Here is a 27,443-nt window from a genome sequence, read left to right as displayed (position 1 = left end):
CACGCACACAGACATTCTATTTTTGTTGGAAACCAATTGACCTACCAGTGTATTTTTAGATTATGGGGCGAAACCGGAGGACCCGGAGGAAACCCACACAAACACGAGGAGAATGTACAAACTCCGCACAGTTAGGGCCATGGTGGGTATTGAACCCATGACCTCAGCGCTGTGAGGCAGTAATGCTAACCATCACACCGTCCGTGATGCCCAATATAGATTGAAAGCTCTGCGGAATATGTGTGTGCTATATAGATAAGTGTTAATAATTAAATAATTCTGTCTATAAAGTAGTAGAAAAAAACCCTGTGCTCCTTTGTCTCCAAAAAATGATGTTCTTGAGTGTCCTGTGAGCCTTTTATTCTATTATACCAATGCATACGTGATATTGATTGTATTTAACAAAGGTCATCATTCAATGAGACGTTCATTGCATATAATAGAAAATGATCTGGTTTATATCTGCATTAAATGAACTATACTTGTCTGCTTTGTGTCTTTTTCCAGATACTACTCGGAATAGGCGAGATAACGAAGTAGCAGGGAGAGATTATCATTTTGTTTCAAGGCAAACGTTTGAAGCAGACCTGACTGCTGGCAAGTTCATCGAATATGGAGAGCATGAGAAAAACATGTATGGCACCAGCGTCGACTCGGTGCGACAAGTCATTAATTCTGGCAAGATTTGCCTTTTAAGTCTTCATACACAGGTGAGAGAGTGGGGCCAAAGCCACACGCAATCCTGACCTCGGACTTATGTACTTTTACATGAAACATAGATGCATAGAATTTTACGGCAGATAAGAACCACTAGGCCCATCTAGTTGCCCCTTTGCTGGACATTTTTATTTTGCACCCAGCAGTAATAAAATATAAAGGTTGAATCCAAATTTCTATACACAAGAGAAGAGACCATTTTGTAAATTAAAAGCTAATCACCTTTTTCCATTTGCAAGCCTAAGATTTTGTACCAGTGCGACCTGGCTTGCAAACTTTCACACTGGCATAAAGCCAGGTGGGTGACATCATTGGGAGACGGGGCCGGGGTGGTGCTGGGAGATGAGGCATCACCCAGCGGTGACGTCTGCATTGCAGTGAACAGGACCTGTGTTGGGTCGAACTTAGTTACCTGTTTCCACTGCCCCTGGGTTGGAGTAATTTCCACGAGCAAAAACCTGGGTCGATGCGGGATATTTTTGCTAGTGGAAAAGTGGTGTTAAAGGATTAGATACATGATACAGATGTATCCTGTGTAATCCTTGCCGGGCGCCCACCAGATCCCTTTTACTGGCGAGCAAGGCTATAAGGACTGAGACGCGCGTTCATCCCACACGCGCACGGCGGCTGGGCAGCGTCTTCCTGCCCGTCTCTGCTTCAGGGAGACGCTGCCGAGTACGGGGGGGGGGGGGGGGGGGGGAAGGGGGTCGGGGCGGCAAGGGGGACCGGTGGCGGGTGAGATGGAGGGGACCGGCAACAGGCTCCGTTGCCACGGGGCGCGCGAGCCCCTGGCGGTAGCCGGCGATAGACTCACCAGCCCCTGCAAAGATGTGACCGGCTACATCTGTAAGTAGCCCTTTAGTTAGAACTATTCAGCTACATCTTTTTGATATGGTTAACACTTCATACCAAATCTTGGAGCTGCCGATAAAGTTGAAGAGAAAGAGGGACCGACTTGCCCTTAAGACAAGTCGGACTAGTGTATTGGGGGGCCTTTAAGGTATCCATACAGTGTTTTGTCCATGCGATACAAGCTCCCGAAATGGTATCATTGGATAGACCGCAACTAAATCGACACCACTAGGTCGACCGGGTCATTATGTCGACACAAGCATTATGTTGCATTGGGGAAGGTCAACAGTCAAAAGGTCAACATGGTTTTTTTTTATTTTTATTTTGTTGCGAATGTCGACACAGTCGACATGGACACTGAAACGTAGCACCGCATGGCTCGCTAGGCACACTATTTTCTTCTCCCAACATGTCCTAGTGGATGGTAGGGCATGAAATACCGCCTGTCTGCACATGTCGGTTCTAAAAAAAAAAAAAAAAAAAATCCCATGTCAACCTTTTCACTTTCGACCTAATGCTTGTGTCGGCCTTCAGTCATGCTGACTTTCCTGCATGTCGACTTTCAGTCATGTCGACCTTCATGCATGTCAACCTAGTGGTGTCGACCTAATGCTTGTAGGCCTAGTGACCGTATCCCACGCACTTCACATCGCACAGCACACAAAGTATGTGCGGCACATACTTTTTTTTTTCTAGATTGCGTTGCATGCTTTTTGTACTAGTTGCAATGCAATCTAGTACAAAAAGTATGGAGTACATTGCTCCGTGTATGGGCACCAATATATCTATTTTCTTAGCTGATGAGAGAATTAGCTTGGCATATTTGCGGCAAAAAAATAATACTCTGAGGTTCGTCAGGTTTTGCTGTTAAATGCTCTTTTGAAGATTAAAACAAGAGAACAAGAGTTGGACTTAGTGATCTTGCGATGATGGACAGATGTGTCCTACATCATTTCTGCGGTCACACCAAACATTCCTTCCGAGGACAACATGTCCCATACTATTCAGCTTCCACTTAGCATTTTCTTCATATACTTTTGAGCAAATCTCTATCTCTGTTTTAGTGTTACAAAACGGCTTCACAAAAATGCACTGATTAATTTATAAGCAACACTGTATATCTGTACTGAGTCTGACTGACTGTATGTACCAAGTGCCACAATGCAATGTTTTCACTGCAAGTTACATTTTTGTATACAGATTCAGACTCAGTCACAAGTATTATACAAGTGCTGCATATCAAATGATTCTGTGCAGCTTGTGAAGCTGTTTTGTTGCATCTCATTGTGACAAAGACAAATATTCATGCAAAATGTCGTGAAAAAGTGCAGATCCCTCGTACCCGACATCTCACTCCTCAAGGTGAATCTTTATTGCGTCACAAAGAGATGTAGATTAAGCAAGAGCAGAGGTCACTACTTTTGAGTATACAGCAGAACTGTTGGTTTTGTTTTTACTAATAAAGTTGGGAGGCCATTAATTAAATTTCCTTTATGCCTGGTCAGCCCAGTGAGGGTTAGGGAGTGTGATAAGCGAGCCCATACTATCAACAGCTGTGCTTTTGCTTCTGCAGTTCTTATGAATCTGCACTTTATCTCCCCACTGCTAACAGCAACATAGCTGAAAGATAAATAACCAGGCCATGGGTGATCTTTGGCAGCTGTTAGTGCTGAATGCCTTGTGTATGAGGTGCTGCCCTAGACTTCTGATGTATTACAGCATTACTGTGTTTCTACTGGAATGGGTTACATAACTCTTTTGACCCTACAGTTATTTCTTCCACCATTCTGAAGTGCGATCTACAGTATTATTATTATTATTAACCGTTTCTTATATAGCGCACACATATTACGCATCGCTTTAAAGACCATATTTGAACATTCACATCAGTCCCTGCCCCAGTGGAGCTTACAATCTATATTGCCTATCACATATACACGCACACAGACATTCTAGGGTTAATTTGTTGGGAGCCAATTAACCTACCAGTATATTTTTGGATTGTGGGAGGAAACCGGAGTACCCGGAGGAAACCCACACAAGCACGGGGAGAATATACAAACTCCGCACAGTTAGAGCCATGGTGGGAATCGAACCCATGACCTCAGCGCTGTGAGGCAGTAATGCTAACCATTACACCATCTGTACTTGCCCCAGTATGTTTAAGAAGATGTTGTGTTCGTTTCTTGAGTTGAGTTGAGTGGTTATGAAATGTAGCCCATAGCACTTCCTGGAGTAGTTTATACTCAGATATACTCCAAAATATCAGGGTTTTTGCACTTGGACGCGCGTTAACCCGGGATTTTGGTAGGTCTGAAAGGGTTGACCCGGGTGTTAATACCCGGATCTCCGACCCTTATTTTTACCTGGGTTGAGGACCTGGGATTTACGACCCGGGTTGACCCTTTTCAGACATAAGAAAACCCAGATTTTTCAGCAAATTACCAGATAGAACTGCTTCACCCGGTAATTTGCTGCTGTAAGTGTGAATGGGTGCAGGCTGCACCCAGGAAAATTAGGTACCGGTCAAAGGGGGGGGTAGTCAATGTCAGGGGCACGACTGTCAAGCAAGCTCGACAGCCGTACCCCTGTCCCGTTCTCGCTTTGCTCGACTTGAGCTCAGAGGTCGGGATTCAATGTCCCGGCTGCTGAGCGGTGAGAAAGGGGCGTGGCCGCGAGCTGAGGCAGGAAATAGACAAGCTCCGGCCGGGAGCTCGCCTATTTCTGGCTTTTCTCGGCAGAACGAGCCCGACAGCTTGTGATGTCAGGCTCGTTCTGCCGAGAACACCTGTTAAATGCTGCCGGGGAAGATAGCATTGAATAGGGCCCCGCAGCCTTCTCCCCCGTCGAGAGATGGCTGCGGGAGCACGACAAACATTGAATACCCCCCAAAATGCCAGATAATTCCCAGGTAGTATGTCTAAAAGAGGTATTAGTGCGTGCCAGTTATACAGTTGAAAGCAAATAGGTGATTTGTTGCATTTTCTTTACATTTGCCTTATATAAATCATTTTTTAATCTTTTTTTTTCAGGTTCTGAAAATGTTGCGCAATTCAGATTTAAAACCATACATTATATTCATTGCTCCACCGTCCCAGGAGAGGTTGCGTGCTCTGCTAGCAAAGGAAGGTAGAAATCCAAAGGTAAGAGATCCAGTGTTGCACATGAAATCCCCATTTACCAGCAAGGATTTTGCTTTAAGTCCAGCAGGAATAATGAAAGGTTGAATCCACGTTTCTATACGCAGGAGAAGCAGAGGTACTGTTCTGTAAGTTAGAGGCGAAGAAGAATAGATACATTATTAAGTAGCCCTTGTGACTCATCCCTTCGGGTTTGTATCTTCAAGTTAAAACTATTCAGCCGCATCTGTTGTGTGATCTGGTCCTTGTCCCACTGTATTTCCTGTGTATTCTGATTGACATCTGAGAGATCCCAGTTTTGTCAGTCAGCAGCTGGTCTGCACCAATATATATTTATGGGCAGTTTGGTACAAACCTGCCACATTAGCTCATGAGTTGGCACTTTTTCCAGATCTGAAGATTCTTCTGTTAAGTGTGCGGGTGATCAAACGCAGTTCTGGACCAGACAATGTAAATATATTTTCTTGCTGATATTGGCAGAATATATGATTTATCACTCTTACGCCATGTACAAAAGGCGCAATGTGCTAGGCCATTTTGACTAGATTGTCAAATCGGCCTAGCATGTTATCCAGGATTACACCCTGTGTATAGGGCTAATCCCCTGCGGGCAATAGCACTCGGCAGAATAGACAGTGCAGGCAGGCAATTTTGACTAAAGCCGTGTACACACAGTGAGATATTGGCTTATGGCCCATTTTGACTAAGCAATTTAGCTAGATGCACTGGTGATTTTGACTAAAGCCCTGTACACAGGGAGCCGACTCGGCCTTTTCTGCTGAGCGATGTGCTGCAACACGAACCCTCAGCACATAGTGGGACACCCACTCAGGACAAAATGACGATAACATTTCTGCTGAGCGGGGCTTTGCCTATGTTTGTAATAGGCAGAGCCCCACGATCTGGGGGAAGCCAGTGCAAGCAGTACCCTGCACAGTCTATTTATTCTCTTGATACCGATTCCGATGCCCTGGGGCCCCCAATCGGGATCAAATCTAGATCGAATGCAGCTTAATACTGTGCGATTCTGACTAACTTTCTATTTGATTTTGACTATATAGTCAAAAACTAATCATAATCGCACCGTGCGTACACAGCATTATAGTTTTCTGATACTTGGGATCTGAACGTGTGTGTGTGTCTGGCAGGAATCCGATGTGATACCTTCTACTCTAATTCTAATAACCCAGGTGTCTGCTAAAACCACCGCAGTCTTTTTGGTTCTGTGATGGCATACAGCAGGTTTTACACTTTTTTATTATTATTATTATTATTATTTTTTTTTTTATAAATCCTAACTAATGATTGCCTCTGGGTCATGTGTTGGCACACTGGACCTTATTCTTGTTGACTCGCAAGGCTGCAAATATCGCAACCCTGCGAGTCCACCAAACTTCACCCCCCCTTGCACGCACAATCCCCCGAAAGCTTGCGTGTGGGGGTGGGGGGGAATAATTTCATGGTCGCCGACCATAAAATGATTTCTACAGTACTCGCAGACCTAAGACACCTCTGCGGTGTCTTAGGTCGGCAGGCGCCCTGTGCGGAAAGTGGGCGGGCAGCTGACCCCCCCCCCCCCCCTGCATCCGCATCATTGTCGAGACTCCAGGGGAACGCCCAGCATTTCATGGTAATGCCCATGGGTACGACTGCTCGCCACTGCCCCCTGCCAGCAGTGCTGTGCGTGAGTGGCCGGTGAATAATCAATTCGCCGTGGCCAATCGCAGTTTATGCGCAGTCGCACACATTGAACACGCAGGGGAGCGAATGGACCAGAATATGGTCCAATATACCTTGAGCCAATGTATGTATACATTGGGCAGTAATAGTGGCCACATGTTTAATGTTAACAGATCATTTGCGTGTGTGTGTGTAACCCAGCATTCATAAGCCTGGCGGTGAGTCAGAATGAGTAAGATTTACTGGCAGACTAGCCCTGCCTCAGGTTGAAGATAAGAAATGTGTTGGAGAATGTGTGTCAGTGTTGAAAGGTATGGTAGTACTTAGGAGTGGCGTACACTTTTACTGCACTCACTCCAAACACTCTTTCTCTGTGCACCAGTTTCTTCACCGAGCATTTTTTGCTCAAATGTAATGTCACATGACAACACCACTTTCCGAAACTGCTCTGATTAAGTGATGTGACACTTGTGTATATTTGTGCGACTTTGTATAATCTACAGTATATGAGTGTTACATACAATGAATCAGTCCAGCCACACAAAACTGTTTTACTGCATCGTATTGTGACAAAGGTGCACATTCGAGAGAACGGGACTTTGCTCAGTGTGGTTCTCGCTACCCAGGCGGCTGCTGCCTCATGGCATATATGAGGCTAGGTGTGTGAGGACACCTTGATAACTGTAGAGGTATTAGAGGTATCTTTTTTTCATCTTGCAAGTTCTGTACCTTGTGCATGTACTGTATAAGGTTTTGTTTTATGACACTCTGCAAATGATTGCTCTCTTGCAGTGTGGCTATTTAGCTGAAATAAGCTAGCATTACCCTGATCTAAATGTCCTACAAATGAAAGAAGAATTGCAAACCTCTATATATTAATTTTAGAAGGATCGCTTTTATAAACAACTTATTTAGCCCGTGATCTGTAGATGTGCAGAATTATATTGGCTTTGTAATTGGTTGCTTCGTTTCAGAGTTATGTGGCAAAACATCTATCTGACATTTACAGTGCATAATGAGTGTAACAGTATGTGAACTCTGCAGAGAGAGTTAGATTTGGGTGGGGTTTTACTTCAAAAGTGAGATTTATATTGCAGTGTAAAAATAAAGCAGTCAGTATTTTCCCTGCACAGAAACAAAATAATTCACCCAAATCTAATTCTCTCTGCACATGTTACATCCGGGCCACCTGCAGTGCACATGATTTTGTCCATTTGAGAAGGAATTTACCTTTGCGAGGTGAACCAGAATAAGGGCCTATGTTTGTTCATGGTACAGGGAGTTCAAAAAGTCCCTACACAGGGATTGTGGGCTAAGCAAGTCTACCAGTAGAGAATGTGCTAAGTAATATGACAACATAATTGTTTTTAAACACTATTTACATGTAATAAAAGAGAAATTGTGACATTTAATTGTACATAAAGCTACATAGGAGATAGAGACAGCGTTCACTGCAGAGGGACTTTCTGACTGCAGGTAATGCATATTAACCCAATAAAGTGCTAATATGTGAATAATATAATATAGCTTGAGGAATTGAAAAAATACACCAACAATTTGTTATAAAAGTTGCCAAATGCATTTAAATGATGTACATTATACCTTGTTCACATGAATTTTCTCATTGTCTTCTATAAATTGGAATCTCGCTGTGACACTGTAAATCTGCTTTATGCATTGATTGTGTATGGAAGTATAAGTTGCCATGTGGCCTGTTAATAACATTTCCCTTTGTTTATAGCCAGAGGAACTGAGGGAGATCATTGAGAAAGCAAGGGAGATGGAGCAAAACAACGGGCACTACTTTGACACGGCCATTGTGAATACTGACCTTGACAAGGCCTTTCAAGAACTCCTTCGACTAATCAATAAACTTGACACAGAACCTCAGTGGGTTCCCTCTTCTTGGTTACGATGAAGAAAAAGTGGATAGTGACAAATCCAGGGAGGTTACAATGCACATGCTAAATAATCACGAGCCGGAGAGCCACTTTCACACGGATGAACCTTGCCCAGTGTTGGACCACTAAGTTAGGCTTAATCCGGTTTAAGGAGCTGCATTACCAATACCCATCAAACTGTATAAAACTACAATCTCTAAATTGTGATTATAGCGATCTTCAGATTTGTTTTGTGTGAAATATTTGTTGGCACTCCGAGGGGTGATCAGTGGGTGCCCAGCCACGGTGCATATCATTTAACAATTCCATTATAGTGTTGGAAGGAAAATAATGGTCACTGTAATGGGCCGCCATTACATCATTATCCGAATAGGGTCCTATACTCCACAATCTAGGGCAGCTAGTCCGTTTATAGTGTATACCGAGCACAAGCTCTGTTCGGCTCCATGATCAGGCTGGGGGTATTTGGCTGTGTTGCCACACGTGTCATCTGTGGGAAGGATTTTTTTATTTTTTATTTCAGAGACTAAATCACTGGGGATTTCTCATAAGTAACTGGATGTACATATAAGATAATAGATTGTGTTTTAGCAATGTGCTTTAGAAATCCATACGGTCTATCACAAGCTGGAGTGTACAAATTCTGACACTATTTTTTAAACAAGAACAAAGTTAGTTTTTGATCCGGGACTGTAAGACATTCCATTCTATATTCGCACTTGATGCCAGTGATCTTTCTTGTTTTAAAAATTGTGAAGAATGTAAACTTTTATTTTCTTTTTTTTCTTTAAATAAACTTGAGTAATACAGTTTGCATAGGTGGTTAGCGTAAGTGCAGAATTCTTTCGTTTAAGAAGCTTGCAGTCGTTCTAAGCCACAGCTACTGTCAAAAGAAAGAACTGTAAATTATTCTCACTAAGAATGCATAGCCTTTGTGTATAACTGGTGAGAAGCCTCAGGTGCAGCTGTAAATATGATTGTTATAGAAGTCTATGCCATTGTGCTGGTGCAGTACTCACAATATAACACTGGGGGTGACATTTGCGTAATGAATCGATTGTATGAGGGGACCTTAATATCTAGGTGTGTGTGTGTGTGTGTAGCAATCCAATATACAGTATAGAGTTATTCTGTCTGAGTCATGTGACACACAAGGCTGCTCCAGACAAATGAGCTGCCAAAGTTCAGTGTATGTACTTCTATTGCCTTTATCATCATTTTATATGACACATAGCTTTGAACAATTCTACCATATCTACTTTTTTTTTGTTTATGGCTTGTTATTATTTTAATAGAACACGAAAGCAAAAGATGTTTAATTTGACTCTTTCTTACTGGTGTTCTGCTGGTGATGCTAATTGTTCTAGACCAGTGATGGCTAACCTTGACACTCCAGCTGTTGTTGAACTACTCATCCCAGCATGCTCTGCATCAGTTTTAGCATGGCCAAATTGTAAAACGGTAGCAGGGCATGCTGGGATGTGTAGTTCAACAACAGCTGGAGTGTCAAGGTTAGCCATCACTGTTTTAGAAGAAGGGTTTGCAATATGTTTCTGGAAGGGCAGTGCATACTGTACTTAGAGTAGAGACAATCTGACTATCTGGTGGTGACCTGTAACTTCTGACTAAAGTTCTTGGAAATGTCAAAGTACAGAACTGTATATAAGCGCTTCGCATTGAAAGTCAGCGGGGTGTATTCAATGCTTTCTGCGAGCTGTGACAGAGAGCAGTGCTGACTGCTCGTTGTCATAGCGAGCACAGTCGGTATTTAATTGACCCCCTGCACACGCCGTTTTTGGAGCGAGGGGGAAATGGCGTATGCGGCCGCTAAAACGGCCGCTAAAACAGTAAGGCTCGCGGCCAAATGCAGCAGGCTCCCAGCATTGGCCGTGAGCCTCGCTGGGGAATCCGATTTCCCCTGCACATTGAATTGGGTGAGCGGCTGGTGCAGGTGTTAAACGGCGAGGGGCTTGTTTTCTGCGATACCCACCATTACCCCTCTCACCGGTCGCATTGAATACACCCCAGTATGTTCACATGAATTAGTTATAAAGCTCAGCAGGAGCAACTGGAGGGCCATGATCATCTACGACTACAAGAATGTAATGTTTGCCTTGTTTGTAAATATACTTCTTGGGCATATGGAAACCTGTTGTATTGCACACCACTCGTACGACGACGAACTTCGTTGTTTGATTAGAGTAGGTGTGCTGCTACTACTACTACTACTACTACTACTACTACTATTTAAGCATAAGACCAAGTAATACCAATCACAGTTTATATAATTTTTTTTTTTTTTTAAGTATTATAACATACTATTAACTGATATGTTGTATCTTGGCAGGAAAGAAGCTAAATAAATTAATTTATAACTTTAGTGATCAGGTAACATCAGTAAGGGCATGCACTTCCTCTTCGTTTAATGTCTGCCTTGGAGCATTGCCCCTTGTAGTAATTTAGAGATTAATTAAGAGAAGGTGATTGTACAAGCAATCTATTGTTCTTTATTTTAACAAATTCTCAAAATTCTAATATTCATGGCTGAATGAACCAGGAATCCTAACACCGCTTATGGTCCATCCAGTGTTTTAGTAGTTGTAATAGTTACTGACAGAGGGCTTGATTGGACAATAGAGGGATTAGTGCTGCGTCTTTGGGAGCAGCAAATCAGTAAAGTTAACAGCTGCATGTGCCATCTTTTGTAATGAGCTCCCACCATTGGCTTCTCAGGTTCCCTGTATACATGCAAAGAACAGCATCGGATCAACATCTGTAACATTCGTCACACATTTGAGCAAAACCTAGGTTACCATTACCACCTCCAAACACCTGCAACCTCTCACTTATCCTACGTCTAGAGCAGGGGTGGGGAACCTCAGGCCCGAGGGCTGTATGCAGCCCCCCATAGCCTGTCTGAGTGGCCCACAAACCCTGCGGCTTTGCCGAGAGTCAAGCACAGGGGAATTCTCGCGAGAGGTCGGTAGTTCTCGCGAGATTCCTCTTAATCAACAGCAGCCGGAGACTGTCAGTCCTATACAGCAGCAGCCGCTGGAGCGTGGGACGGCTACAGAAGAAAATTTTGTACATATGGCCCCCGAAGGATTTTTTTCCCCATAAAAACGGCCCTTGGCACAAAAAAGGGCCGTGCCTATTTTCCTATAGATTGTAAATATGTGGGTAGGACCCTCTTGTCTCTCTGTTAGCTTTTTTTTTCTATTCGTACTGCTTTTCAATTGTAAAGTGCAAAATAATAACAGTCAACAATAATAAAGCTACACTTTGACCACTGTCACAAGACTTTTGTGACTCACATGTAGTGTGTCTCTGATGCATGCACAAAACTGAAAACATTCTGTATTTGTGACCAGAACAGCGGCCACCACTGACTATAACCCCAAGTGGATTTATCATTATTATGACAAATTTTGAATGCAGTAGTGGCAATTACTTCTCCAATCAGGTTTCATCGATTAAATCTGTTCACAAGTTTGGCTGTGGCTAAATGGGTGTAACTGTGCCCCAACAGGGCATTCACTCTTATAAGTCAGGTGCGGCCTATTTACAGGTAGTCATACGCACAGTTACTGTAATTTCAGAAGCAAACTTTGCAGCTAGGACTGGTGTAAATCTGTGCTGGTAGCAATGGCTGTTGGATGTACAGGGGCAGTGCAGCCCACACTGAATATTGGAGAAAACTCTGCATCATGCAATGCGGCAGCAGATGTGACTGGCTCTGAATCAGGCCCTGTGTGTTCACTTGTTTATTGTTTTCATGAATTGTCTTCTCTTATAACCGTGCATTGACCCAGTGATTTCTGCCAGTAGTGGCAACAATTGTGCTGGACATGCTGACATCTCATATGACCTTTCCGGTTCCTTCCTGGTTAAAGAAAGACTGTGACAAACTTCTGGGGAACTACGAAGTCGTCTATGTAATGAAGTGAACGCTGTGGGCCTAATTAATAGGTGTACATGAATGCTGCCGCAGCTGCGAGTGTACGCAGCGGCTGTGACCCACAGCTTTGTTATTCACAGCGGCTGCGTACAAAGATGCAGATCATTTGATTATCAGAATTGTGAGTATCCATACAGTATTGCAGCATGGCCACAGGAGATCAGATGCTGGAACTACTATGCGTATTAGATTGCAGTTTCTGGCTGAGACTCCTCAAACGGTTATGACCTACCTGCATTTTTGCCACCGCTCACCGTAACTGCCCTCAAATGGTGCCTGACTGTCAATCACTTTGAATAATCCTCTCTGACCTCTGTCACAAGACTATTGTGACACATGCGCAGTGAGAATTAGATACATGCACAGTTGATTATAATGACTCCACTGCATACAAATTGGGTTTGAGGACCCTGTGATAGTTTGGGGAAGGAGTCGAGTCTAGTTGTGACCCGGTACCCAAGTCCTTCTTTCTTTAAGTAATGAATATCCTGGAGATTTTTCTTCTGCTGGCTGAATACTGCTGTAAGTCATGTGTCCTATCCTGGGTCTAGTAATCACCCAAAAGTTATTGATATGTTTACATTATCTTTTCTAAAAATCTGAATATCCATTGTAGTCTTAAATATCCTGTACTACAGTTCAAATCAATGGCATCTAATTATGAGGACTCATTACATACATTTTACTGTATCGTTGTTCAAACTCCTATAATGATCCGATGCGGATTAGCAGAGTTTGACTACAGAGCCAATGGTTTTCTTTTTTTTCCCCATAATCATCTTTTCTCCTATGAAAACCCTCCTGTAGTAATGCATGATACAGAAATCTTCTCCCATGGCAGAGTGGGCATGTTATGACATCAGAATCGCTTTATTGCCAAGTATACAGTGCGACTCAATACACGTGGAATTTGTTTCCGACCACCACTGCTCCTAGACATACCGAACAAGTAATATGACCGTGACAATACGGGTGGGGGCAGCACGCTGGAATAGGAGTAGCATTTAATATTATGGTTGCTTGGGGAAAAAAATTATGAAAGGTCTGAAATAATGGGTAAATGGGTGCCAAACCTTAAATGGTAACCATACACACGTGGCTCATTTCAGATCTTATTTATCTTCAACATATGTGGAATCTCTGGTTGGTTATTTTCATATATATGGGTACCATAATTTTAAGCATGGGTAGGCAGAAAACTGCATCTAAAGGTTCAGGCACGCTGGGTGATCTTTCCCCTGGCCAGCTATTTTCACTTTGGTGGATGACTTTTCTGTAGCAGCTTTGTAACGCTGTCCACCCTGTCACTCATCTACTGGTAATACCAGCAGATGAGCGGCAGTGGCCGGCGGGAGCACACATCAGTGCTCACTGCTCATCGCTGCTCCATACACATTTGAGCTGAAACAACAAAACTGAGCTGCATTCAGCTTAAAATCACCCAGTTTGTATGGGCCTTAAGGCGAAGGACACTCCAGGTATTCACAATAGAGATACCTAAGATGCAGTGGTGCTTATACTGTATTAGAATTTTAAAGGTTTCAATCAAGTTTGGAAGTTTTACAATCAAGTGCTTCATTCCAAGGCCTATTTGCGATAAAGTAGTGGGGGACACACACACTCGGTCATACACAAAACTTAATGTGTGTGTGTGCCATTCCGCTCCCCCCTGTCATTTGTACACATAGCCAAATACACACTATAGAGACAACTACAGCATGTTCAGAGCTATCCCTATAGATTGTAAGCTTGCGAGCAGGGTCCTCCTACCTCCATGTCGGTTTGTATCTACACAGTTTGTGTAATCACTGTTGTTTCCAATTGTAAAGCACTACGGAACATGCTGCGCTATATAAGAAACTGTAAATAAATGTCAGGATAATGTCATTAAACGATATAATTAACAACAATATCGTTTAGTATGTATGCATTCAACTGTTTGCCCAGGAGTTCAAGGTACAATGCTAACAAGATCTATCAAACATATACTATAGTGTGTACCCAGTTAAACCCCCTAATGCCGGAGTTCCCAAACTTTTTTTAAATTCACAGCGCCCTAGAATATAAGAATTCTTTTTACGACGCCCCAAGGCCTAAAACTTTTTCTTTTTAAATGTAGAAAAAAATATTAAACTAAGTCAAATTGTTTTTATATGTCCTACTTAGAAGCAAATCTTTTCCCTCACCACATAATTAAACCTGTTTGTCCACATGTTGTATGATTGGCAGCCACCAGCACACACACATGCAAGCGGCACTCACATTTGTTATATAAATTCAAATAAAAAATGTTTTGTAAAAAAAAGATTATAATTCCTATATAAGGTAAACCTTACAGGTCATTATGATGAATACAAATATTTTGTTGGGCAATTTGCACGCCTAGTTTGACAAATTAACTTGGCACTGAAAGGGTTAAACAGTTTTTTCTTCTTTTTTTTTTTTCTTGTTTAAACCAGTTTTTTTGCATTATTTTTTTATGTTGAAATAAATTTGATAATATATTAGAAATCTGTGTCAACCATGTTTTAAGGCTTTCCAACATTAATAATGTTAATAGGCTTTGATTTATTTGACATCCTTTATAATAAAAGGCTAAAGGATCCCATAGACGCTCCGTTTTTGTCGGCTCCGTTCTGTACTATGCGATGCGCGCTCCCGCGCATCATATAGTACGGTACAAAAAGTATGTGCTGCACATACTTTTTGTACTAGGTACACATCGTATCGGATCGCAGTGCATGCACAATGCATGCGATCCGATACGATGTGTACTTTTACAGTACAAAACGGACCGCAAAAACGGACCATGTAGGGGGGGCTTAACACTGCTCCTCCCTGGAAGGAATTCGGGAATTGTGCATTCTGGCAGCCACTAGTTGGCGCCCTATGGAGCAGTTCAAATGCTGCTCCGTTTGGGAGTGCACAGCTGCCGGGCTGACGCTATTGTTATGTTGTTCCATCATTATAACTGGCTGGTAAGTAGTCTTTCCATAAAACCATTTTTGTATAGCTTATTTTTCTTTTTCCATCCAAATATATGTAGACTAAACCTAAAACATATAAAGTGCACTCAGAGATGAAATATTAAAATAAGAATACCAAGTTGATGTTAAGCTTTAGTCCTACTACGCAGCATAATTCATTTTTTTTTTTTTTTAAACAAACCATGGTTTCTGTCTGTTCATCAATAACTATAGCGTTTTAGTGCATTTGCATCATGACATCTATCCAAGGTGGGTAAGTGGGCGGAACTGCCCATTTCAGTGCATCACAAAATAGATGTGTATGTACCATAAAAATACAAAGATATAAAATTACGTACACCTATCCCCAGATTGGGCATTGCGTCTATTTTGCCTAATAATTTACTCAGTTTGTGTCTTTCACACTGCTGACATCACAAAGTACACATACTCTGGACACCTATAGTATGCTATAGCAATGTGACAATGGCAGTAATCTTAAAATGCAACAGATTGGTGATCAGTAGCATAATACATACCATACATCCCACCAAGCAACATTGTTCTAATTATACACTACCATGATTTTGAGAAAAGTGCAAACAATTTGTCCATGGAACAAGATACTATAAATCTAGTGTGAAATGGAGCGGCGTCTATACTGGGTAGGCACTAGACAATTCTTTTAACAATTGTCCTTTCTCAATCGGTAGGAGCGGCAGATCATTCACATGTGCCAGTGTGTACACACAATTGCGAGCTCCTGTGAGTCGTTCATCACTTCTATAGGTTGGCTGTGCATGCAGCCCAATCTGATATCGCCAGTGATTTCCACCAAATTGTGCAGTGTGTATGCACCACCTACATATACAGTATACCTGATCTATTTTTAAAGAACAAACTACCAAAGGAAGCACAATATATTGTTCGGTCATTTGTAAGATTGTACAGCATATTTTGTCCTGTTCAAGGAATGTTGGGATGATATTGGGCTGACCATCTTGTTCTCTGCTTATCGCCTAGTTTGTACCCAGCTTGTCATTCTGTATAATGCAAAAAACTGTGGGTGAATGAGGATACATCTGTAAGTTTTCAAAACAGTTGGTGACTATAGATGTGAATGAAAGGCTTGCTGAGTAACTCTTGTCTTTAACTGAAAACACTGGATATGATTTATTTTTCTTGCTAAACTGAAGCCTTTATAATAAAGGCCTGGGATTGTATATATTATATATTGTTCAGTATTAACTTAACCAAATTGGTCATAGTGTAACTGAATGTGTCTCCTACTGTAACAGTGCCTAAGAGGTTTTGTGATTTGGCTTATTATGAAGCGCTTGGTCTCTTCTTCCTTCAGCTTTCAGGATGCTTCAGTATCCATTTAGAATGTGAAACAAATGTGTATTATACTTTTTTAATGTAGTGCACTCACTGTGTACAGTTCTGGATGCTTTGTAGCCAGAGATACTGTAAGTTAGTCATACACTGACCAAGCTAGTGGCTCAGTTAGGCATATCCTTTACCAGACCTCGGTCAGATCTGGCCATACATATACATACCCTTGAGGTAGCCAAAGTGACCTGCATGCTCAGTAGACATCAATCATCATTAATGATGCCACACAGTTCACATTTTCCTGGTCACCTGACAGGTGTGCTTATTACTCACTGACACATTTTTATATATCCACAGGTGGAGCTAATTATTTTACTTGATTCTGTGTTGAGACCTGGAAACATGCACTGTGTGGGGTCCTGAGGACCGAGTTTGAGAACCTGTGCACTAACCGATAGTGAACTATATCTTTCACTATATCCGCTAGTGCAGAGGCAGCCAACTCCTGTCCTCGGGAGCTACCAACAGTTAATGATTTCCAGATCTCCTCATAGAATCAAGTAAAGTAATTAGCTCCACCTGTGTGTAATAACTGAACATGTCCACCAGCTAGGTGGTATGGAAAACGTGAACTGTTGGTAGCTCTCGAGGACTGGAGTTGGCTACTACTGTTCTAGTGTGTAGGGGGCTTAAGACTACACTTGCTGTAGTATCATTGAATTTATGGTGCTAGCAACCTACTGGCACTGACAAACCTTTGCTATACCCTGCTACACCTTCAGTCAGGAGTGTTGCAGTCAAAACCCAAAATGTTAGATAAAGGAATAGTAGTAATGTCTAGGTAGATTGATGACAGACCACTAGTCTAATGGTGCCCATACTTTAGGGAAGTATCCAAGCAATTTCTCAGTCTGGGATAACTGATTGGTAGATTGCATCAGCATTGTAATAGTATGTACACACGGTGAGATTCCCTTGCTATTCGACTTAAGATTCAAGTGCTATGCAATCTTTGCTATCTCTGTACTTTTAACATACAATTCATACAATCCGCATTAGATTTGCACTATAGTCATTGCTGCCCTGTCTATCTGGGTTTCGATTTGTGCTGTCACGGGAGCGCGCATCGGGATGGAAAGGTAAAAAACCTGTGAGATCTGCTTGCGATTTTGACTAGTAAAAATCGAATGTCAAATCTCACCATGTGTACACAGCATAAGAACAGGGAATCATCCTGTAGATGTACGGGCTCCATACCCTGACCTACTTAAGGCTTATTATTATTGGCAATGTCACTTGTATTACAGTTTAGCCCTTAAAGAAGAAGTATCAATGTTGTAAATTATGTCTTCACTGGTTGTATTTGATGATTCAATCATTATTTTCAATATTCTTCGTAAGGTCTGAATCTGACAAGTTCATGGTGAAACCAGCACTAAAGAAATACATATTTAAAGCACATCAGAATACGCTGGTGTATATTAGTGATTTATATATTAAAGAGAAGCATCTGTTATACTGACAAATATGGGGGGTTATATAGACTTTTGCCATCTGTGAATTACAGTATGCTTATCTTTGTGTAAAGGTGCCCATATACGTTACAATTATTGTATACAATATCGCATCTCATTACATCTCGGTTTTGCGATAAGATCAGATGAGATGAGATCTAGTACAAAAAGTATGTGCTGCACATACTTTTTGTACTAGATTTCATCTCATCTGATCTCATCGCAAATCCGATATGCAATGAGATGCGATATTGTATACAATATTGTATACAATAATTGTAAAGTGTGTAGGCACCTTAAGATATTGTGCTTTCACAGATGGAACAAAGGAAGTTGGGTGTTAATGAAAGTGCTTTGCTGTGGACATTTTGTGTAGAGGTTGATAAATAGGTAAAAAGATATATAGGTAAATAGACTTGTGTTGAGGAAAAATGAACAGGCTTTTAACAAATAGTGCAGCATACCAACACTCCCATTTGTAGGGTGAGTCCACGCTGTTGGCCCTTCTCTTTCCAGCTTTATGCTTGACACAGTGGACAGTAATTGTTTGGGAAAGTTATTAGAGGCTGATTGCTACTAATTTGGTTGATTTAAAGCTGCCTATGGTACAGTCTGTATGATGGTAATTGGTAAAATGGAAAGAAGTCCATGAAAAAGTTGAGGGGTAATTAATGCTAGCAGACAGAATGTCCTCATAGATTGAGCTACAGATGATACATAGTCATTCTGAAAATCAAGATGCTTCCTCTTTATTTCCTAAAGTTGAAATAAAGTTTTAAGTCTTCATTTTAGCAGAAAATAAGAGATCCACTGTGCATTCCCATGTCTAATGACTTAAAAGCAATTTGAGGGTCAAATTTGATATTGCCTCTGCCTAAAATTGACTTGACAAAAAAGTTGTCTGGGCAAATGGAATGCAGTAACAATAACACTGTTGACGGGATGCAGTTTAAATCCCGGTGGTCGGGATCCCGGCGTTCAGAATCCCGACGCTGGAATCCCGACCGCCGAAATCCTGACACTTTTTCCCTCCGTGGGTGTCCACGACACCCCTGGAGGGAGAATAAATTAGCGTGCCGAGTGTAGCGAGGCACCGTGCCCGCTGCGTGGCGAGCTCAGCGAGCTCGCAAGGGGGGGCAATCCACGTCCTCCCCCCCTTGTCGGGATTTCAGCGGTCGGGATTTCATACTGAATCCCTGTTCACACCTCAATGTCCATTATGCACTCAGGAGCATGTAAGCCACTGTCTGTGATATGTCTACATTGTAACAGGTTGACATTTCAACATTCATCCTGTACACCATGACATTTTGTCCAAATTGACATTCTCATTTCGACCAAATGAATGTTAAACATTCATTTGGTTTACTTAAGAATGTTGACATGAACATAATGTTGAAATTGACCTTGTTGCCAGTCATTTGTCGTACAATAAAGCTTTTGCAATTGCAAATGTTTGTTATACTTTGCATTCTTTTGTACAATCTATTTTAGTCTGTACAATGCAAATTTTATAGTAAATTTCCAAAATGTTAATTGAAACGTTACTCAAAAGTCAATATGCAATTTTGACACCATTACAAACATGAAAGGTTATTTAGCAGTTCTGGAATTATTTTGCAGCATTTAGCCACCTGACCACATTTAATAAAATTTGGGGGTACGGTCATTGGGTCACCAGCAAGTTGTTAGACAGTCATTAGGTCGATATGCATTTAGGTCGACATTGGGTTTTTCACTGTTTTTTGAGCCGACATGTGCTGACAGGCGGTATTTCATGCCTACCATCCACTAGAGCATGGTGGGAGAATAAAAGCCTGAAGTATGGCAAGTGGCACACTTTAACCTGTGTCCATGGGCCTTATTTTGGTTCACTCTTTCTGACAAAATCCTTCTTAGATGGACAAAACCATGTGCACTGCAGGGGAGCATATGCAAAATGTGCAGAGAGAGTTAGATTTGGGTGGGGTTTTATTTCAAAGTGAGATCTATATTGAAGTGTAAAAATAAAGCAGCCAGTATTTTCCCTGCACAGAAACAAAATTACTCACCCAAATCTAATTCTCTCTGCACATGTTACATCTGCCCCCCTGCAGTGCACATGGTTTTGTCCATCTAAGAAGTATTTTGTCAGAAAGAGTGAACTAGAATAAGGCCCCATGTGTTGACATTCAGGTCAAAAACAGTGAAAAACTCCATGTCGACCTAATGACCCTGTTGACCTTCCTTCATGTTGACCTAATGACAGTCTAACAACTTTCTGGTGACCAACTGATCCACACTCAAAATTTATACTTCAGTTTTACAATGGTGTTGCCCAAGTGAATGTTTTCACCCATTATTTATATATATATATATATATATATATATATATATATATATATATATATATATATAAATTTTTTATTGATATCGTTCCCCCCCCCTCCCAAAACAACAAAAAAATGTAATCTCTTACAAGCAGTCTTTCATTTATTGAAAAACCCTGTAAAAGACTATAAAATCCTTTATTACATTTTCCGTTTCCCTTTGCTTAGGAAAAAGCTATTTTTAATTTGTAAAGGTCAGAGCGTTGGGGTCATCTGGCTATAGTATACTCCCCAAATCAGCATCCTGTTCTATGCCAGAGAAACAGCCGGTTCAGGTTTTGATTTGTTTCCAAATATATTTTTGTCAACATAATTTATTTGTAACTTTTTTTATTTTAACAGAATCCTGGAGGACTAGTATTAGATTTTAGAACTTTTGCTATATTGCTGTGTGTGTGTGTGTGTGTGTGTGTGTGTGTGTGTGTGTGTGTGTGTGTGTGTGTGTGTGTGTGTGTGTGTATGTATGTGTAATAATCTTCAGGCTGCAAAACTCATGTCCTGTCTGGCACACACGATCTGTGTAAATTGAAATCTAGAGAGATTTTTTTTTTTACATTATTTTATTAGAAAATAACTTTTTCTGTTCACGTATTATATTGTGATGCATTATTTTTGGTTTGTCCTCATTTATAGTCTGCGATGAGCAAAGATGTATGAGATACTGGATTGTCATTAGGTCCTTGTCTTTCCTTTTCCAAACTGTACTCTAAATTGGCATTGTCTAGGCAAGATTCTCTTGACAATTAGCAAAACACTACAGAATTGGGGCATCAGACAAACACTAATTGCAGATAGGTATTATAATTATATACTGGTCACCTCATTTTTTTTTTTTTGAGCACACCTTGAAATGTATTTTAATTATTACAATCATCTCTTAATATAATTGCAGCAATGTTGTATTAAGGGTTTAGTTCATGACTAAATATCTGTTATTCCTAAAATGTGATTGAAGTGTATACATAAAGGTAAAAAAAATTTAAAGATTGTAAAATATGTATTTATATATTTCCATATGATGCACTTTTTGTGTTTTTATAGAACACCTTAATTTTTTTATGCAAGAATCCATTTGATTGTGATCCTCCAGATTTACATTTGAAAATATTTGTTTTTGTTTTTTAAACGAACACATTGGGAAAAGATGAACCACCACAACTAACTTTATGAAAAACATAAAGCCTTAAACATTTTTGTCTAATCCTTCTTAATTTTGTATCAAATCATGTATCTGCATTGTGTATGGATGAGATGTCACAAACTGCACAATTATGTAAAAATGTAAGATTCTATTTTAGATTTCAAATAAATTACTGTTGTACAATTGTTTGTGGATCTCCAAATAACACACTTCTGTAATATCTCATCATCTATATATACTGTATGTCTAGTGTCTGTGTGTCTCCAAAACACTGCCATCTGTTGGCAGTGAGTGAAACTGTACCTCTTTCTCTCACACAAACACAGAGGCAATCACAAGGTAGCAGACTAGCTTTCAAAGCATTTGCTTTGAGCTGGCTTACTAGTTCCTTGTATATTTGCTTCAGTTTAAGTAAGATGTGAAGCACTGGTACAGACATGGTTACCTGACATCCCAGCATACCATGCCACCGTTTTTTAGCATTCCACAATCTGCTTGAGAACCACATGTTGTCCAGGTGTATTTAATGTGTAAGTGAAGAATGTATGTAGCTTAACGGTCCTCGAGAACTTTTTCCTTTGTACACAGCTCAACATTGTCTAATTGCAGATAGAAAAAGTTAAGCAGGTATCTTATTTTTTCATTCATGCCAATGGTGGTCACTGGGACAGTGGGGTGTGGGTGGAGCTTCAGCTACAGGCACCAAGTAGAATAGAGTTCTTCAAGTGCAGCCCAGGCTCCTCCTCCTCCACGCCCCTACAGGCTTCAGTTGTTTCTTGGTGCCTCAAAGCACAGGTACCATGGGACAGGGCTCCGTGCCCTGTCTGAAATCTTCATTTTTATTTTAAATTTTTTTTTTTTTTTACACGGAGACAGCGTTACGCTGCTCCCCTGTGGCTGGCAGCGGCGCGCTGACTTTCATAGCCAGACCCGCCGCTCTCCTCATGACACGGAGGACGCCGCGCTCCACCACAGGTAAGCGGGCCCTCCATGTGAGGGGACGCGCGCACCATTTTATGTGCGCACCGCTAGCGGTCGAGTCACCGGGCGGGGTGCAGCCCGGGTGACCCTGGCAGTGGCACCCAGTCTTTTCTGCGCGGCCACTAGACCACCAGGGAGCCGTACTGTGGAGCGCCATTTTTGTTAATGGCGCAGGGCACTGATGGTTCCAGGGGAGGCGGGACCTTGATCCACAGCTCCCCGCCTCCACGCTCAGAGCGACATAACGCTGTTTTCCCGCCTGAGCTTAGCTTCCCCACGCCCCAGCAGCGTACTGAAGACGCCATTACGCGGGACTACACTGTGGGAGAAGTGCACCGGAATCCCTGCTCCTCTACACGCTACAGGAACAGGTTTTTTCTGCAGCCCTCTGTACCTCAGTATTTAGCTGAGAGTCAGAGAGTATAGTGTCTTTTCTACTGTCATCCATCTGTATACCTTTATAGTTTCAGAGGGTGTTACTGTCCACTGTATTATTGTAACCAGTGCACACAGGGCCTGTCTGTGTTAAAATGCCACAGAAAAACCCCAAAGCAAAGCCAGCTAGGGATTCACCTAAGCTGCATGCTTATACATGCACTAACTGTAAGGAGAATTATTCCTCCATACAGGAGCAAGCTGGTTTGTGTGAACGCTGTTCCACACAGGACTCCCTGGGGGGCCCCTCAGTCCCAACACATGGGGAACCCAGTTGGGCTTCCACTCTCTCAGCAGCCATGAAGGAGTTAGCTACTCAGTTAGCTGCAAACAGAGAGTCTGCTGCGCAGCCATTGCCAGCTCAGCCTGCTGTTGCTGCATCAGAGCCGGCCTGGGTACAGGGTTTATCCTCCTCTGTTCAGGATTTAGTCCAGGTGTCTGCTTCTCTGCAATCTGCATTGAGGGCTCCACCTAAACGCAAAGCACAAGCTCCTTTAGCCTCTAATCAATCAGATGCTGGGGATGACTTGGACGACCAGGTGCGGGTCGACACAGACGATGATGCTGACATAGATGATGTTGACATAGATGAACCTGATAAGGAGGAAAGAATGACCCAGTCCAGAGTAGACTCCTTAGTTAAGGCTGTTAGGATGTCTCTCAATATACAGGACACCCAGGCCACAGCACCTGACACACTTCTTTTTAAAAAGAAAAAGAAGGAGTTGGCTCTCTTTCCCTCAAATTCAGACTTAAATGAGGTCTTATCTGAAGCGTGGCAACACCCTAACAAAAAGTTTTTAGTGTCCAAACGCCTGATTTCCTTCTTCCCGTTCGCTCCAGCGGACCGTAAGAAATGGGAGGAGCCTCCACAGGTTGATGCTCACGTAGCCCGCCTAGTTAAGGCTACTACCCTTCCCATTCCTACAGTGGCCTCTCTTAAAGATCCTACTGATAGGAAGATTGAACACTGCCTAAAATCAGTGTTCTCCAATGCTGGCGCGTCAGCAAGACCAGCTATGGCCTCAGCCTGGGTAGCAAAGGCAATTGCAACTTGGGCTGACTCCCTGCAGGAGCAGATTTCCTCAGGTACATGTCGCTCTGAATTGTTATCAACGGTGGACCTCATTAGGGAAGGGGCCACATACCTGGAAGAGGCAGCGATAGATGCAGCTGCCCTCTCCTCAAAAATTTCAGCTTCTTCAATTGCTGCCCGGCGTGCACTGTGGCTGCGTACTTGGAACGCAGATTCTGATTCCAAAAAGGCATTAGAGGCCCTTCCATTCTCAGGGGAGGTTCTGTTCGGCTCTGAGCTGGACAAGATTGTAGCCACCATTGCAACGTCCAAAACAGCTTTTCTGCCTTCGGCACCGGCTAGGCCTAGATCTCAGTCCTTTCGGACCTTCCGTCCACAGGGGAGGCCCAGGGGTCAGCCTTCATCAAGGGCGCAGGCCCCCACAAGGCGTCCATCCGCTCCCAAGACCAAACAGTCCTGGGCGGGTCGCCGTCAGGCCCCAAAACAGGCCGACAAGCCCTCAGCATGAGGATCAGGCGGCCCACCAACCACATCAGGTGGGCGGTCGCCTGTTGTCATTTGCCGGGGTTTGGCAGGCCACTACCACCGACAGGTGGGTAAACACCATAGTGGCCCAGGGTTACTCCCTCTCCTTTCAGGGGCGTCCGCCATCTCGGTTTTTCACAACAAGCATGCCCCGGGAGAAGGACAGAGCGGCTGCTCTGACCAGCTCCATTCACACCCTGCTGGCAGCAGGGGTCATAGTACCTGTCCCGCTTTCTCAGCGAGGAGCAGGTTTCTACTCAAGCCTGTTCCTGGTGACAAAGCCGGACGGGTCATACCGACCCATCCTCAATCTGAAGGGCCTGAACAAACATCTCTGTGTTCCCAAGTTCAGGATGGAGTCCCTCAGGTCTATCCTGCAAGCTCTGGAACCGGGGGACTTCATGGCATCCCTGGACATCCAGGATGCCTACCTCCATGTGCCAATTCGATCGGACAGCCAGTGCTACCTCAGGTTTGCAGTCGAAAGCAACCACTACCAATTCATAGCCCTCCCCTTCGGGCTGTCGACCGCGCCACGAATCTTTACAAAGATTATGGCCACCATGGCGGCGGCCCTAAGGGCCCAGGGCGTTCATCTACTACCATATCTAGACGACCTCTTGATACTGGCTCAATCCGCACAGACACTCCAGAGGCATCTGGAGCTAACGGTTTCCCTCCTGCAGACCCACGGCTGGCTCATAAATTGGCAAAAATCCTCAACAACCCCATCACAGCGGATGGTGCATCTAGGAGCCTTGATAGACACAAAACTCTCAGGGTTTACCTGCCGGAGGACAAGTGGATACTCCTCAGAGACCTCCTGAAACTCTTCCTGAAGCAACACAGGGTCTCTGTGCACCTGTGCATGAAAGTCCTAGGCAAGATGGTCTCTTGTTACGACATGGCGGAATTTGCCATCCCTCAATGGGTGATGTTAACAACGGACGCCAGCCTCCGAGGGTGGGGAGCTGTTCTGGCAGAACATTCCTTCCAAGGCCGTTGGTCGAGGGAGGAGGCGCTGCTCCCAATAAACATACTGGAGCTAAGAGCCATCCTGCTAGCCCTCAAGTCAGCAGGCCCTCTGATTCACTCCAAACCGGTGAAGATTCAATCAGACAATGCCACTGCGGTGGCATACGTCAACCACCAGGGGGGAACCAGGAGCCTAGCAGCCATGAGGGAAGTAATATCGATTCTGCAGTGGGCAGAACATCACCTGTTAGCTTTGTCAGCGGTACACATACCAGGGGTTCAGAACTGGGAGGCCGATTTTCTGAGCCGCCAGGAGGTACAGTCAGGCGAATGGGGGCTCCACGAGGATGTGTTCCAGGAACTAGTCAACAGATGGGGACTCCCGCAAATAGACCTAATGGCCTCAAGCGTCAACAAAAAGTTACCCCGCTACGGGGCTCGCTCCAGGGACCCACAGGCATATCTGGTGGATGCCCTGTCGGCTCCATGACCATTCTCCCTGGTCTACATTTTTCCTCCAGTGGCACTGCTACCAAGAGTCCTCAGGCGCCTCAAACAAGAAGGGACCACAGCAATCCTCCTGGCCCCAGACTGGCCCCGCAGAGCCTGGTACTCAGACCTTCGGGAGATGTCTCTGCAGCCACCTTGGAGACTGCCAGCTCGTCCGGACTTGCTAGTACAAGGACCATGCCTTCATCCGAATCTAGACAGACTAGCTTTGACGGCGTGGCTCTTGAAACGGAAGTTTTAAGAGAGAAGGGATTTTCATTACCGGTTATAAAAACCATGATAGCAGCAAGGAAAACTGCTTCTTCCCAGATCTACTATCGAATCTGGAATGCCTTTTTCACCTGGTGTGCGAAGAAGAACCTTCCGCCTAGGGAGTTTCGACTTTCCAGGATCCTGGCCTTCTTGCAGGCGGGCCTGGATTTGGGCCTAAGGTTGTCCTCCTTAAAGGTCCAAGTTTCCGCACTCTCTATTTTGTTTCAGCGGAAGTTAGCAAAGAAGATGGCTATACAGACCTTTTTGCAGGGCGTCCTTCACATACAGCCTCCCTTTGTACCCCCAATCCAACCTTGGGACCTCACAGTGGTGCTCTCAGCACTGCAAAGACCACCGTTTGAGCCTCTAGAATCCTCAGAGCTCAGGTGGCTAACATGGAAAACAGTGTTCCTACTGGCTATTTCTTTGGCCAGAAGAGTTTCGGACCTGTCAGCCTTGTCTAGTGCATCCCCGTATCTGGTGTTCCACCCGGACAGGGCAGTCTTAAGAACAAAAAAGGAGTTCCTACCCAAAGTTATTTCCAGTTTTCACATAAACCAGGATATCGTTGTTCCTGTTTTTTCCCAGTTGGAGGACTCCCCAGAGTTACGCTCTTTGGATGTTACAAGAGCTTTAAAAGTTTACGTTAACAGGACTCAATCCTTACGCAAGACAGAGGCCCTGTTCGTGCTCTATGATGCAAACAAGAGAGGCTGGCCTGCAACGAAGCAGACACTGGCTCGATGGTTGCGGCTAACTATAAAACAGGCTTATGTATCTTCCAATAAGCCAGTTCCATCCTCTATCAGAGCCCACTCCACGCGTTCGGTAGCGGCCTCTTGGGCGGCTCATCAGGGAGCCTCTGCAGAACAGTTGTGTCGCGCGGCCACTTGGTCCTCTCCACACACCTTTCTAAAATTTTACCATTTTGACACGTTCGCCAGGGCAGATTCTGCTTTTGGACAACGCGTCATCAGTGCAGCTCAGGTGCGTTCCCTCCCGTAAAAGGGACAGCTTTGGGACGTCCCAGTGACCACCATTGGCATGAATGAAAAAAGGGGATTTTGGTCCTACCTGTAAAATCCTTTTTTCTGAATCCATGGTGGACACTGGGCGCCCGCCCTCGCACACTGATCTACAGTAATGGGGGTCGGCT

At 43.4% G+C, this 27,443-nt stretch overlaps 1 protein-coding gene across 1 annotated transcript in view; it reads left to right on the top strand.

Moving 5' to 3' along the window:
• Positions 1–15,405, top strand: part of PALS1 (protein associated with LIN7 1, MAGUK p55 family member) — a 120,436-nt gene extending 105,031 nt beyond the window's left edge. The window contains exons 12-14 of the mRNA XM_083167176.1: positions 508–710; positions 4,602–4,712; positions 8,131–15,405. Of these exons, the coding sequence (XP_083023302.1) occupies positions 508–710; positions 4,602–4,712; positions 8,131–8,307 (491 nt within the window). The 3' untranslated portion in view covers positions 8,308–15,405. The remainder of the gene's footprint in view (positions 1–507; positions 711–4,601; positions 4,713–8,130) is intronic.
• The last annotated feature ends 12,038 nt before the right edge of the window (positions 15,406–27,443 follow it).

The sequence above is a fragment of the Crinia signifera genome, chromosome 12 (genome assembly GCF_055691185.1).
Source record: "Crinia signifera chromosome 12, ASM5569118v1, whole genome shotgun sequence".
Lineage (NCBI taxonomy): Eukaryota > Metazoa > Chordata > Amphibia > Anura > Myobatrachidae > Crinia > Crinia signifera.
The sequence above is the reverse complement of the archived record's forward strand: the minus strand, read 5'-3'. Positions and strand labels throughout refer to the sequence as shown.